A 16,447-nucleotide genomic window follows, 5' to 3' on the forward strand; every position below is an offset into this window, starting at 1 on the left:
TAAAAGGAGTTTTTCCTCGCCACTAAATACTTGCTCTTGCGGGAATTACTAGAATTGTTGGGGCTTTGTAAATTATAGAGTGTGGTCTAGACCTACTCTATCTGTAAAGTGTCTCGAGATAACTCTTGTTATGATTTGATACTATAAATAAATTGAATTGAAATTAGCTGTGCATTGTGGGTATTTTACAGTGGACTATGTAGTGAATGAAATTTTATGGCAGAGAATGCGAACACTACTACAAAATGGTGAACGCACTATATAGTGCACTGTTTCCGTGACAGGGAAAGGTTTCATACACAGCTACTGTCTCTCTCTGGGTCTCACAGCTCACTCTGGCACCGGATGGCACACACCGACCACGTAATGCTTCTCCCTCATTACCGCTGAGCAGCTTAAGCTGCGGGAGCGCCGTCAGCTGTGGCACACACCGGGAACACACAGGGAATCATGACTCAAACGAAAACACAGCAACACACAAACACAAAAACAGTAGGGCATGCATAGGTGTAATTTACAGGGGGGGGGGGGGGGGCTACAACCCCCCCAATTATCAAAACTGACCAGCGCAACCCTCCCAAAAAACCTATTATAATTTCCTTTACATAAATAAAGACATTTGCACTATAACTTCATGCAGAAAAGGCACAAATTGTTGCAGAAAAATGTACCAGAATGCAGGAAAATATTTGTATAGTATTTGTATTCAGTATTTGATATGCTCAAAATTAACCAACCCCCAATGTTGAACCCAAAGTTACGCCCTTGCGTCCCCCTCACCTATGAACAGCTGGCTGTTGAGCTGCAGGTGGAAGTGGCCGTCAGCAGGAGCCTCCTGTGTGGCGACAGGAAGTTCATCCAATCGAAGCGACGCCTCCTTGACGTTCCGCTCGGCTCGGACGCGATGCCACCGGTTGTCATTCAGAGGGACACTCGAGTCCACGTGAACCTCCAGCGGCCCGTTACCAACATCGAAGGAGAAAAGCACCCGAGTAGAGGCTGACAGGAGGGAGAGGGAGACACAGGAGACAAGAAGAGGGAGTTAGAGGGAGAGGGATAATTCATAGAAAGGATGGCGACAAAGGGGAAAACAAATATGTAAGAGAGACGAATGAAGGAACAGGATTATGGGTCAGGATTTCACACCATTTTAAATATAATTAAAGCTTTAGTGCGTAACTTTTTCATAATAATGAACGTCCGTTACATTGCCAGATGAGTTGCTACAAAGCTAATTCTCTCTGGATTTCTCAGTGTGACTATGTTCAGAAGATTGTGGCGTCCGGTGACTTTCCCACACAGAAACTCCAGTGAAGATAATGACCTCTTCTAAAGAGTCCATCATGTTTTAATCCTCCGTGTCCTCCTTGGCTACTAGCAACTGCGTGGAGGAGAGGGGGGGTGGGGGGGGTGGTGCACGATCACGGAAGGCTTGTATCATGTGGACGCACCGACAGAATTGTCGTCATTACTTAGAATTCCTCATAGACGCATGTTTTTTTTCAAAGGAAAGCTGTAGATTCAGACTGACAAATTGTGTATGGTCTTGTGGAGGTTCTTCAACTTGAACTTTATTACCATCTTAAAGGAAGTTTGATTTGCAGACCGGCATTAAACACAACCATCACAGGAATACACTGATGACAATATCAACTTCTACTAACTAACTATTAGCTGTTGAAATGTGAAATGAGTTGATTAAAAACCTACCTCACTAAGATAAACTATCACTGTATTAAAGTGACTGAGATATTTCTCACCTCCCCTCTTGAAATATAGTGCATTTAAATATTTATATACAGGTAATTTATAGCAATTTGGCCTCCTAATGGGTGGCTTGGTGCATCCGATATGGCAGTTGAGAAATGTAAACCTTTTAAGAAAGTTCAACAACAATGACTTTGTTAGCACAGAAAATACTACAGCTTCCGTGAAAAAGCGGGCAGTGCGAGTATTTACGTCATTGTCATTTGGTTTCGTCCTTATCAATAAAATGTACCAACACTCTCTTTTAAAGTTCTGCCAACAAGTTTAAAAACGTGTACAGCACTTGTCCTCTTATCTGTGCTAACTATTGCTATTGCTCACAATATAGGCGTAATTCACGGGGGGGATGGGATGGGGGGGTTACAACTCCCAACAATAATGTAAACTGGGCTTTTGTTCCTTTTTTCGAAATTTTTTCAGGATTTTTTCAATGCTTTGGTTGCTTTTTTCTGAGTTTTTGTCAGCTTTTTTTGTTTTGTTTCGAAGTTTTTTTCAACATTTGTCGCCATTTGACGATTTTATCTCTTTTTTCAATACATGTCCTCCCTAGATAGTTGGAGATCTCTACCCCCCCCAAATATTGAACCCAAAGTTCAAAACAACCCAAAGTTCACAAACATCTAGGGCTCAGGGGAAATGGTGTTCGTAAAAAGCAGCTAAAAAAAGATGAATATTGAATGAACAACAATATCAGATTGTTTTTCAAATATCTACCAACCTTATCCAGACATGTGAGGTGAGCAACATACTGTTTTTTAGTTATTAGAAATGTCAACTGGGCGGTTTATAACTGGTTTATGAGATTTTTTTTTACTTCTGGAATCTAACAGTTTCAGATGACAGCCTCAGATGACAAAATCCCTGTCAAGTTCATTCCAACAAAAGGAGTCGATTTTAGAGACTAGCGTCTCATCTTTCATGTTTTGGAAGGAGAAGATGTATTACTCTGTGAGCACAGAACAAGATGAAACAATATCCCAGCACCACACGGTAACTTCATTTAGAAATTGTTCTCTGAGGAAGCTGGCAAAACAGAGCAGCAGCATTCAGAGCTGGAACATGAACACTGACAATGATTTCCCCGAGGAGAGAGGCTGTTGGTGCAGCAGTGTCCCTGTACAACATTCTGTGTGTGTCCCCCCTTCAAATCCCATTTCTAAGAAAATGCAAAATGCAGCACAATATATAAAGCTACAAACTAAACCCAACACAACTGATCAAATGGGCTGATTGAGCTTCAAAAAGCAACTATAGATGACTCTAATAACTGATTTAAGCCATCGCTACACAATGCGTTATTATGGATCCCACACAACTTCTAGGCAAGTCCCGCCCTACGAAGCTGCCCGATTGTTTGGGGTTAGGCATTGACCTTGAGTGGTTAAGGTTAGGATAGCCGATTGGCCAGGGGATAGGACCTGAACAAATCGGGTTCCGTTACCTTGCGTAAGCATGGACGCCTGGCCAATAGTAGCGTGTGAATGCTATTGAAGGGCAGGTCTTGCCTAGAAGTTGCCTGGGTTCCATAATAACGCATACACGACTTACAAAACACCAGACACCATGTCTTCCCATAAACACATATCTCATACCTAGCTGCATAACCATAAGCATAAAAAACACCCCTGTGAGTATTTCTGCCATATTTTAAAAGACAACAAACCAATGGGAGCAAGACCATGATGTTGTGGTACACATACAATAAAATAAAAAAAACCTTGGTTATTGCTGTCATATTCTAAATGATATGTGATGTGGGCAACAGCTAGACAGCTATGCAGAAAACTAAGAGCTGAAACTGAAAATATGAGCAATGAAAACACAAAGCTGAAGTGAAGCAAAGAAGAGAAGCTCCGTGTGCTCTCAGTCTCAACTCAACCATCCCTGAAGCAAAGCAAACATTAACTTCTCAGATTTGGTCTCATTTTGCAGCACATAACTCCCCCAAGAACAAAAATGTGTTTTACATTTCCTTTATCTTGAGTTAAAGATGCGTGATACGTCTTCTTCAGTATGCCACAAAAGAAGTTTTTATTTTCACTTAATTCAGTTGTTTCCCTCAGTCTTTATGCTAAGCTACTGTAGAAAGCAGTAAATACCACCATATGCTGTTTAGGGCTCGTGGCTCAGTTGGAAAAAGGCGATGTCACCGTGATTCATCAGAATGAAGCAGCATTTAAATCAAAGTGTGATGACTGATGAGGGGGTTTGTCTGTGTTGCCAGCACTGTCAAATCTGATCACTGTAGAGGGAATTATGTCTAAAATAAGGCCCTAAGGCCTGTCAAATCTGACTCCAATTTATTAATTCCTTCGCCTTCTTACATCGGACTTAAGTTTACCAGAAAACAAGGATCAATCTGAGACGAAGAGTTCAGTTAAGCAAAGTTTAGTCCAGCATAAAAGTTACAACCTAATTGTGGTATCACAAACAGAGTCTAAGTTTCCCTAGTGACAGACATGAAGTCGAAGCTCAGTCCACCAAGATCTCTGTTCGAATGAACTCCGATCTAAACTGTCCCTGTATTTTTATTCTCTCCTCACAGGGGGTGTCTCCTAGTTTCTAGACAGAAACTGTTATCTTTCACAAACACACACACCAAGGTCGGGGCCTCTGTGTAGTGCAACTTCCTCTTCTATTCTCTTAACTTTAACTGTCTTTTCCTGTTCTTCTGCTTATCTGTCTGGTACACAATGCATTCTTATGCCATAAAAAGGCTTAACCTATAGTTAGAGGCTTAACCTTCTATGTGTCAGAGACATTTCCTTGAACCAGTTCCTCAATGACTGCACACAGCTAATATTTTACATCACACCACACAAACAAAGTCCTGATGGAGCAGACACATTTCATACAAAATAACTAAGGATGTTTCTTTCTTGAATTCAACTCTAATCAGGGTTCGAATTACGTGGGAGCCAGTGGGAGCTGAGCTCCCATAAAGAGAGGATGAGCTCCCATGAAAGCAGTAAAATCATACACCTGTGGGGGTCTATAAAAATCATCAGCACCATTATTTAAATCACAAATAAAGCACTTTTCCCAAACACTCTGAAGCAGACCTGTGCGTCGCTTATAGCGTCCACTCGCGTTGTAAAAACAGAGACGAGCAGTGGCTTTTATAAAGGACACGCTCTGCTGTGGGCATGCTGCGGTAGATGTGTCCCGTTTGTGCTCTGTGAATTTCTGCAGTAGTTAATGTAGAGCAGCGTACAGCCACTTCCCTAAACTTTCTCTCATTCAGAGACCAGAGACCCAAACGGGGCTCGAGTCTGTCAGGTCTGAGATCTACCGTATCAGCAGAGCAATCACGTAATGCACAGCAGACTATGATGCAGGTAGATTATTTTCTGAAATATTGTGACTTTATTCTTGTAATAGCCTATTATAACTTCCTTCTGTTGTCTATTATAACTATCTTCTGGATCATCCAAATGCTCTCTAGGAAACTCCAGACGGGCCTGGACATGTACTGGCTTAAGCAGGGGGACACGTCTGGCACTGCAGGATTTGAGTCCCTGGCGGTGTAGTGTGTTACTGATGGTAGCCTTTGTTACTTTGGTTCCAGCTCTCTGCAGGTCATTCACTAGGTCCCCCCGTGTGGTTCTGGGATTTTTGCTCACCGTTCTTGTGATCATTTTGACCCCACGGGGTGAGATCTTGCGTGGAGCCCCAGATCGAGGGAAATTATTAGTGGTCTTGTATGTCTTCCATTTTCTTATAATTGCTCCCACAGTTCACCGTTCACACCAAGCTGCTTACCTATTGCGGATTCAGTCTTCCCAGCCTGGTGCAGGTCTACAATTTTGTTTCTGGTGTCCTTTGACAGCTCTTTGGTCTTGGCCATAGTGGAGTTTGGAGTGTGACTGTTTGAGGTTGTGGACAGGTGTCTTTTATACTGATAACAAGTTCAAACAGGTGCCATTAATACAGGTAACGAGTGGAGGACAGAGGAGCCTCTTAAAGAAGAAGTTACAGGTCTGTGAGAGCCAGAAATCTTGCTTGTTTGTAGGTGATCAAATACTTATTTTCCCGAGGAATTTGCAAATAAATTCATTAAAAATCCTACAATGTGATTTTCTGGATTTTTTTTTCTCATTTTGTCTCTCATAGTTGAAGTGTACCTATGATGAAAATTACAGGCCTCTCTCATCTTTTTAAGTGGGAGAACTTGCACAATTGGTGGCTGACTAAATACTTTTTTGCCCCACTGTACAATGATTCAGAAAAAGGTGCATAAAAATTCACCTGAATGCAGGAAATGAAATGTTTAATGCTCAAAATTTGCTGCTCATAGACTACTTTTTTTTTTTTTTTTTTTTTTAAAGAGACCCCCACAAAGATGAAATCATAATTTGAACCCTGACTCTAATTATTGCTTATGTAAAGCTTTGGTGCTTAACCTTTTAATATTAATGAACGTCCGTCACATTCCAGCCGTTGCCAAATGAGTTGCTACAAAGCTAATTAAGACTATCAGCTCCACACAACTCTCTCAGGATTTCTCAGTATGGCTATGTTCAGAAGATTGTGGCGTCTAACAACACAGGACTTTCACCCAGGAGACCGGGTTCATGTCCCGTTCTTGTCGTGTCACTGAATTGTACATTTGTAACCCCACCCACCATCTTTTTCTAAACCTAACTGTCCCTTTCGTCGCTTTTTGACGCGATGGGAGTGAGAATGTGTTGTTGGATGCAATGACAGTGTTGTTCTTATGGCTTTAATCATGAATATTTAATGTTAAAGAGAGATACTAAAAAAAAAAAGACTATCGGGGGGCTTTAAATATTTTAGACATGTTTCCAACAATGCCCCCGTGCACAAAGCCAGCTCCATAAAAATGTGTTTTTTTTCCCCCCCAGTTTGGTGTGGAAGAAGCTGACTGCTCTGCGCAGAGCCCTGAGCTCAGCCCCATCCAACACCTTTGGGCTGAGCTGAAACACTGACTGTGAGCCAGGCCTCATGCTCTTCTGGCTGAATGGGAGCAAATCCCTGCAGCCAGGTTCCAAATATGTGTGAAAAGACTTCCCTAAGATGTTAAACTTTCTGTAACATTTAGTTAAAGTCACAAAAGGAAGGTTAAGACAGCTGAGTCCAACCTAAAATAAACAATATATTTCCCTCCAGGATAGTTTGATACAGATTACATCTGGGGGTTTTACACAGATCCAGTTTAAGACTTGGGTTTCCAGGTTTCACTGACACATCACTCTAATCCGGATTACATCTCCAGCCTCCAGCTCCTACTCACAGCTCAGTTCGATCCGGATGAAGTCTTTGATGCCCAGGTTTTCCAGGAACACGCCGGACGAGGCCGTGGTTTTAAACAGGAAGGAGATATCTGCGCTCAGCTCTCCGTGGAAGGTGGGGAAGTGGAGGTATGACGTCTCCTTGTCGAAAAACGCAGCGTTCCAGAAGTTCTCTGAGAAACATGATGATGAAAACACTGTCAAGATCTTTAAGTGAAAGTTCATCACAGTAATAGTACTTTTATTTAAGTAGAATATGTTTGAACTCTTTCCACCTCTGCTACAAAGCTAACGTTAGTTTAAGTTAGTTGGCTGACTAGAAATCCCTGTCTAGTTATAAAATATATGTCTAATTATTAAAACTAATTTAACATAATTTTTGGTAAGACTGGCAGAGGTGCTTGCGCCGAAGTTTTGTCGTGCCAATAATATGATGATAAAAAACACCCCCTCTTGTGTAATATTGCTTAAATAGGTATTGAGAGGCGAAGTCCCTCCGCTTCGGGTGGATCTCATGGGACCTCAATTAAGAAAAAAAATATGTTTGGAAGTGAACGGGGATTATTCTTTTTATCCCAGGGTTCAACGCTAAGGTTTTTTTTTCACTTGTATATATAGTGTATATAGTGCACTGTTTCTGTGATAGGGAACAGTTTCATACAAAGCTGGGATTCTTCAGGATAGGAAGATTCTTTCCTCTCTCCATCATGTGTAACCAGGCAACCAGAGCAGGACTTACCGTCTCCATGACAACGGAGCGGTCCCACCCTGTAGGCGGCCTCTGACCCAGGTCTCTGGATGTCACCCAGCACCAGAGACCTGACAGGGAGGCTCTCCTCATGGGTGAGCAGGCCTGAGTCTTCAGCCCTGCAGGAGGAGAGGGAGGGAGGGAGGTAAGAAAAACATTATTGTCTGCCACAAGTGTCAGAAATTTCTCTTTGACAGGGCAGTCTCAAATGACAAAAAAATACATAAAAGAACATAAAAGAGACATATAGAAACAGTGTAAAGGGGAGGGAGGGTGGAGGGGAAGAGCAAGAAGGAGGAGAAGGAATAGGAGGCGGAAGGAGTAACAGAGGAAGAAGTAAAATCAGAAATCAGAAAGGTTTTTATTGCCACAATAAGATACACTTATGTGGAATTTGCCTTGGTGAAAGGTCCATACATGAACAGACAAAGACACAAACATATTAGACATGAATATGAAATGAACAATAAATACAGGAAAAGAATATAGCATAAGAAAACATGAACTGAATGGGTTGAGTGCAGGATTTACAAAGATTATACTGTATGTGCACTATAATGGGCAGATGTAAAGTCCAGGCCTTAATGAGAGATACAATTTCAGAAGAAGTAGGTGAAGAAGAATTAGGAATTAGAAAGGAAAAAAGGAATGGAAAAGAAGGGAGGGGGGGGGGGGGGTGAAGGGGGAAGAGACGACAAAGGAGAAAGGGGAAAAGAAAAGGAGAATGAGATGAACAAGAAAAGGGAAGAAGAAGATGATGAGGATGATAAGGAGGGGAACAGATGAAGAAGCAAAGGGGAAGATGATTACAGAACAAGAGGAAGAGATTAAAAGGGAAGGAGGAAGAGGAGGAAGAAAAAGGGGAAGAGATGAAGAAACAAGACAGAGGGGAAGCAATAATGAGGGAGGAGGAGAAAGGGTAGAGGACAAGGAGAGGAAATAAGAGAATTAAGGAGGGAGGAGTAACAGAACAAGAAGGAGGACGAGGAGTTATAAAAGAGAGTAATTGCAAAAGAAGAAGACATGGCAAAAGAGCAACAGCAAACTAGAGAATGCAATTTCTGAAGAAATTGCGGTGTGAATGCTGTATGTTGAAAGACTGACGCTACCCAGAATGTATGAAAGAGGTGGAACATTTTAAAGTCTGAATGGTGTTTCTCGGTGAATGTATGAATGAGTAGAAAGCATTATATATATATATATATATATAGAAAGCAAAATTCCGTCCACTCACTTGAATGGGGAAAATTTCCTGGTAAATGTTGAATATTTCAGAAATTACGAAAGTTAAGGAAATGTTGTATAGAAGAAGGAATGTCCTAATTGTGCTGAACGTTTTGATGTTATAATTAAGTTTCTATGTTGAAAAATGTGGAAGGAGTTAATGTGCAAAAAAAGGGTACGGGAAATAAAGGAGGAAGAGAAGGAACCATTAAAAATAAAGAAACAGAAGCAGAAGAAGTGGAAGGAAAAGAGGGAAGACATTGATATAATTAGTTAATAATAAGTATTAGTATACATAATAAGAACAAAGATAAAGAGATTGTTATTGGACAACTTTGACATAAATGGTGCTAATTGGCTGGCTGAAACATGGTAGCAAATTGTTCTGCTGAATTACAACAGTACTTTAATAAGCTGACACAACCTGTGCAGCGTCTTAGACAATTTTTCAGGAATACATTTTAATGGTGAGCCAGATCGTATCATAGCCACCCTGACACACAACAATCTATGCCAATATCTGTGACAGCTACTTTCCGAAAGAACACTGCAGACGGACAGCCGAGTGAGCAGCTCTGTCCATTTACACCCGTGTTCAGATTTATGCGCCTTCCATTCCATTTCCACATCCTGTGGTGACTTTCGCCATCCAGTGATGGGGGGGGACGACGACAATGTGGCTAAAATTGGCAGGAAAATTACTGGATCCGATTGTAAAAGCATCTCCAACCTCACAGAACAGTATACCCTCAATTTGGCCCTGAGGATACTGGATGATCCATCCCACCCACTTTGCTCAGAGTTTCCCCCCTGTCCTCTGGACGTAGATTTCGAATGCCCCCAACAAAAACCAAACGTGCCATTACATAATTTGTGCCGAGGAGCATTCAGTTACTGAACAGATCAGACACAGGCACATATACATTTTATCATGTGCACTATTGATTATTTAATTATTCATTGCTTCATCTTACTATTGGACTGATGATTGCTTGTCACCACCATAGCTGCGTTGTTGTTGTTTATGTTCTGTTTTCTGTATCCTCTATGTCTTCAATGTTGTTGGATTCTTGGTGTGGTTTTTACTGTTATTGTTATTTACTGTTGTCTGTGCTTAATGTTCAATGTGGCTCCCTTGAATGCAAAACAAATTCCCTCAGGTCAATAAAGGTTTCATCTCATTCATTCATTCATCCATCCTCACAGCACTCTGATGATCTGATGGATGGTGTGTAAAAACAGTGTCAGCATCCAACAGTTTCACAGTTTGGACCGAGAGATGGTAGAAAGACGGAACTGACTGTACATATTTCTTCCCAGTTGTATTTCTCCCTCAAAACGTATGTCTTACAGGTAGAGATGTTCCGATACCATTTTTTCCTTCCCGATACCGAGGACTGATCTGATACCAAGCGTGTCATATATTTTATGATGTTTTACAGCTGTACTATCCCTGTATGGATGTGATATGATTTCTATCTTTGTTGTTAAACTCTTTGTGAAACATGAACAAACACAAACAATAAACGCCACAGAGCTTCTTTTCATTTTCTCAAAGACAGAGCAGGATACCCAGGGCTCGGTTTACACCTATCACCATTTCTAGCCACTGGGGGACCATAGGCAGGCTGGGGGAACTCATATTAATGTTAAAAAACCTCATAAAATGACATTTTCATGCCATGGGACTTTTAATTCTTTACATTGTTCATACATTCATCTGCTGTGAATATATGTGGAATGTTTGACCTACATTACTTTTACAGTAATGTAACAGGTGTCAAACTGCCAGAATTTTAAAATGCAACCACTTTAAATCAAACAGGCTGGTTCTGTTTCTTAATTTTCCTCTGATCTCATCTGGTCACAGCTAGTCTCACATTGCCAGACCTTCCTCCACAGCGCTGCGGAGGAGGGTCTGGCTAGTCCACACAGCATTCCGGGATGGGAAAAAAATGTGCTCTGGTTTATTGGCATTTCTTGAATGAACAGCTATCCTGCTTCTCCACAGTCAGAGTTAAATCTCTACTTAGCAGGCTGTTTTGGGTTTTTCTGTAGGTGAAGGATGTTGTTGTGTCAAAATGTGATAAAATCTGGTTTATAATTAAATTAAGGGCAAACATATGACGTGTGTCTTTGGTATAGAAAGGTGACGTTTTGTGTCTGCCTAACAGAGGTCCCAGGCTCTGCCTTTAAAACAATGCAGCTGCTACATCAATACCAATGGTCACAAAAATGACCAGAGTGAAATCATCACCCTTATGACACAATGATCAACAACAGGAGTCAAATATGTGTTTCACTCAGTGCAAATAATCAGTCAAACCTGAATGGTTTGAGCCTGTTAAACCAAAATGAAGACATAAACAAAAGCACTTATATTTGTGTATACAGTAATAATAACCATGTCTATATATGTATTGATTTCAGTACCAGTCCATGCGGTCGGCGTCACAGTTGCAGTAGTGTTGTGGGTCCACACAGTCGCCCTGCAGGCCGCAGACACACTGCTGGCTGCCTGGATGAGCTCCGCCCCAATAAGTCTGCACACGACCGGGACCGGGACCACCGAGCCACCAGCTGAACGGAGAGCCCTCTGAAACACACACACACACACACACACACACACACACACACACACACACACACACACACACACACACACCCTTAATATACAACTACTTTCTATTGTTACAGTATGTAACTCTTACAGTATATGTCATTTTCCAATCATTTCCTACAAAGCTGAGGAAAAAAAAACTGACCCATACAGTACATGGTTGGAAAAGTTAACTTACTGTAAATACTGCCCCATTATCGAATTTCCCTCTTTTGTCATGTCAAATGAAGCTTAAGGTTTTTTGTTAACATTCTGGTAATGAATTTATTAGTGTCCTCTGCCTAGCTTAATTAAAAAAAATGAGGCATTAAAGGAAAACTAAAGCAACAGAAATCTATCTTGAGCTTGAGCGTTGAAGCTTATTTTTACTGGTCAACACTTTGTGAGACCATTACTAACAAAACTGCTCAGAAGTGCAGCCTCTTGCCCCCATCCATGATCAAACAAGAGGTGCTTGCAGGACACAGGCATAAGTTACACAGATGCACTCTCAATGGAAATACTGTAAGCCATATTGTGCCCTGAGTTGAACAGGGTTGTGAGAAAATAGCTGAGTGCTGTATGGAAATGGAAAGGGTCCCCATCTCTCAGCCTCCTGAAATCAATCCCGTGTTTGAAGCTGGGGGATGTTTGCCAGCTCCTACCTCTCACACTGAATATATTGTTTTTTGGGTGGAGGGCGTCAATAGTATACAGTAAAAAATGCTTTTCGCATTGTGAGAGTGCATAGGTTGAGAGGAGTGAGAGAATGTGATTGGAAAGGTCTCTGTTGAGTCAGCGCTTCTTTATTTTCCCAGAAAGCAGCATGGGGTTTATAATAGAACCTCTATACCATTCTTCCTTTTCAACCACTTTCACTATTTTCATCCATCATTTTATTACCTGGCCCACAAAAAGTTGCTTAACCACTTAAATTCTTTGTAGTTCCACTGGAGAGAAGATCTTTGAGGATGTGTCCTTGCAATCAATAGTTGTATGCATGTCCACTGGATAACTGGTTATCGAAATAAGGAATGACTTCAAATGTTTAATTGTTATCCAACTTGTAGTTGATGACTTTTTTCAGTCTATTAACTCATCAATTATCTGACTGATTATTTCAGCACTATTTCCTGCTCAAATACACATACAGCGAAAGTAACAGTCTAGCCGATATTTGGCAGGTATAATGCTTATCTGACACCTTAGATTAGCGGATTAGCATGCTAACATTTGATGATGAGCACAAAACACAAAGTACACCTGAGGCTGATGGGAATGTCATGTCCACATGGTGGCAACACAGAAAAAGTAAGAGGATCACCAAAGTCAGCTAGATTCACCCGCTAGACACAATGAATGTCTGAACCAAATTTCATATCAATTTGTCCACTAGTTGTTGAGATATTTCGGACTGGACTCAAGTGGTGGACAGACCGAACGACAAACCCAGAGCCATACTGCCAGCATGGCTAAAAACTGGATGTTATCAAAACTGTGCTCTATCATAGCTGTGTCTCTTCACACTGAACAATGTTTTTTTCTTGTATATAAACTTGCATGAGAGTGAAAGCTGATGCATTAACTGCTACCAAGACAAATGCAATGGAACTTGGTGATCAAAGTAATTCTCCCTCTGTTTCTCATACTCACCACCTCTGAGTCCATACATGCACAAGAAACTACTACTTGACTAAACAAAGAAAACACTGATGAGTATCCTTGACGATTAATTTGTCTGAACCATTTGTGAAAGAGAAAATTCCAATCCCTGAAACCGCATAAAGTTTGCAGCATTAAGCTGTTTTTTAATGTTTTGTTCTTTCTGGTTGAGAATGAGTCTCAGCTGAAGAGAGCCTGCTTAACCAAGCTTTCATTATGTTTTATTTAACCCCACAAGTCAATTAAGAACAAGTTCTTGTTTACAGTCTTTTCTGATTTAAATGTACAAGTGAGGGGTATTGAGGGAAAAAGGAGGGGGGAAAAATGCTTGCGTGCTCTCCCCTGGATAAGATTAAAATATTTAAAAGATTAAGATTGAATAAGATTATTAAAAAGTGAGATTTACTTTATTCACAAACACAGAATAAAATCAAATTAAATGTTGGGCTCCAGTAGAGTTCATGATTAAAGTTGAGAGATAAAGTTAGAAGAAACTGACTTAAGAAGCAATACAAAACATGTAGAAGTCTGTAATTTTTATCATAGGTACTCTTCAACTGTGAGTGACGGAATCTAAAACAAAAATCCTGAAAATCACATTGTATGATTTTTAAGTAATTCATTTGCATTTTATTGCATGACATAAGTATTTGATACATCAGAAAAGCAGAACTTAATATTTGGTACAGAAACCTTTGTTTGCAATTACAGACATCATACGTTTCCTGTAGTTCTTGACCAGGTTTGCACACACTGCAGCAGGGATTTTGGCCCACTCCTCCATACAGACCTTCTCCAGATCCTTCAGGTTTCGGGGCTCTTGCTGAGCAATACGGACTGTCAGCTCCCTCCAAAGATTTTCTATTGGGTTCAGGTCTGGAGACTGGCTAGGCCACTCCAGGACCTTGAGATGCTTCTTACGGAGCCACTCCTTAGTTGCCCTGGCTGTGTGTTTCGGATCGTTGTCATGCTGGAAGACCCAGCCACGACCCATCTTCAATGCTCTTACTGAGGGAAGGAGGTTGTTGGCCAAGGTCTCGCGATACATGGCCCCATCCATCCTCTCCTCAATACGGTGCAGTTGTCCTGTCCCCTTTGCAGAAAAGCATCCCCAAAGAATGATGTTTCCACCTCCATGCTTCACGGTTGGGATGGTGTTCTTGGGGTTGTACTCATCCTTCTTCTTCCTCCAAACACTGCGAGTGGAGTTTAGACCAAAAAGCTCTATTTTGGTCTCATCAGACCACATGACCTTCTCCCATTCCTCCTCTGGATCATCCAGATGGTCATTGGCAAACTTCAGACGGGCCTGGACATGCGCTGGCTTGAGCAGAGGGACTTTGCGTGCACTGCAGGATCCCAGCTCTCTTCAGGTCATTGACCAGGTCCTGCCGTGTAGTTCTGGGCTGATTCCTCACCTTCCTCATGATCATTGATGCCCCAAAAGGTGAGATCTTGCATGGAGCCGCAGACCGAGGGAGATTGACCGTCATCTTGAACTTCTTCCATTTTCCATAATTGCGCCAACAGTTGTTGCCTTCTCACCAAGCTGTTTGCCTATTGTCCTGTAGCCCATCCCAGCCTTGTGCAGGTCTACAGTTTTATCCCTGATGTCCTTACACAGCTCTCTGGTCTTGGCCATTGTGGAGAGGTTGGAGTCTGTTTGATTGAGCGTGTGGATAGGTGTCTTTTATACACGTAACAAGTTCAAACAGGTGCAGTTAATACAGGTAATGAGTGGAGAACAGGAGGGCTTCTTAAAGAAAAACTAACAGGTCTGTGAGAGCCGGAATTCTTACTGGTTGATAGGTGATCAAATACTTATGTCATGCAATAAAATGCTAATTAATTATTTAAAAATCATACAATGTGATTTTCTGGATTATTGTTTTAGATTCCGTCTCTCACAGTTGAAGTGCACCTATGATAAAAAATACAGACTTCAACATGCTATGTAAGTGGGAAAACCTACAAAATGTATCAAATACTTGTTCTCCCCACTGTATCTGTCTATTCAACAGCTACAGTTAGCTGCCTGTTAGCTTAGCACATAGACTGGAAACAGGGGTAAACAGCTACAGCAGCCTGGCTCTGTCCAACAGTAAAATAAATCTGCCCAACAGCAGCTCTAAAGCTCAAGAATTAACACGCCATATTAACACGTATTTAATCAAAGTGTAAAAACAACAATTTGCCATGTTAACGGGGGGCAATGTGCCAAACTATTTCTTGGCTCTGAGCAGTTGCCATGCAATCAGAAGAGACTCAAGGAAGTTACTGGTCCCAGCCAAGAAACAGTCTGGCACATAACCCTTGTAGATTAAACACACAATATCAAATGGGTTAATTAATGAGCTTTAGGTGGTGGAAGATACTGTAACCCTCTGACAGAGCCAGGTTAGCTGTTTCCCCGTTTCCAGTCTTTGTGCAAAGCAAACAGCTAATTGGCTGCTGGCTTTACCTTGGTACACACATTAAAGCGGTATTAATCTTCTCATCTAAATCTCTGCCATAAAGCAAATATGTATCTTTCCCAAAATGTCCAACTATGTTAGTAGTGTAAATACCAGGGCAGGTCCTGTCCTTGCTCTCAGCTGTTCTAGGTGAACAGCTCTACATCTGACAGCATAAGACTACTTGTTCTTGGGGCGGCTGGGTGGTAGAGCAGTTGTCTACCAATCAGTAGGTCGGTGGTTTAATCCCTGGCCCTGCAGTACCATGTCAAAGTGTCCTTTGGCAAGACACTAAACAATCACCCTCAATGCTGTGCTATCACCTTTAACCTGAAGAGCAAGTGACACCTAGGCCAGGTGAATGGTTTCTGTACTGTGTAAAAGTGCTTTGAGTAGTTGTTTAGACTAGAAACGCTATATAAATATAGTCCATTAACATGGACCTGTGAATCCCCACATTATAAAGAAATCACACAAGGGTACACTTAGCAAACCTTTCCTGAACAGGCTTTACCTGGAGTGTTGAGGAGGCGGGACTTCCTGCAGTGGTAGGACAGTTCCTGTTCGCAGTGCTCTGATTGGCTGATGGCGGCCAATAGCTGCTCCTCTTCAGTCGAGTAGTCAAACTGGACTGAATGCTGGTTTACACCTGGAGACGGCCGGACTCTAGTCAGCTCTGTGTTGTTGTGCTGGATCACCATCCATGTGTTCTCCTCTGGTGTCGGATAGATAGATAGATAGA

At 41.6% G+C, this 16,447-nt stretch overlaps 1 protein-coding gene across 1 annotated transcript in view; it reads right to left on the bottom strand.

Annotated features, from left to right (window-relative positions):
• Positions 1–16,447, bottom strand: part of LOC144527007 (contactin-associated protein-like 4) — a 293,082-nt gene that overhangs the window by 60,035 nt on the left and 216,600 nt on the right. The window contains exons 15-19 of the mRNA XM_078264821.1: positions 16,220–16,420; positions 11,425–11,587; positions 7,759–7,886; positions 7,022–7,192; positions 781–999 (exon numbers count right to left, since the gene is read on the bottom strand). Coding sequence (XP_078120947.1) covers positions 781–999; positions 7,022–7,192; positions 7,759–7,886; positions 11,425–11,587; positions 16,220–16,420 — 882 coding nt within the window. The remainder of the gene's footprint in view (positions 1–780; positions 1,000–7,021; positions 7,193–7,758; positions 7,887–11,424; positions 11,588–16,219; positions 16,421–16,447) is intronic.

The sequence above is a fragment of the Sander vitreus genome, chromosome 12 (assembly GCF_031162955.1).
Source record: "Sander vitreus isolate 19-12246 chromosome 12, sanVit1, whole genome shotgun sequence".
Lineage (NCBI taxonomy): Eukaryota > Metazoa > Chordata > Actinopteri > Perciformes > Percidae > Sander > Sander vitreus.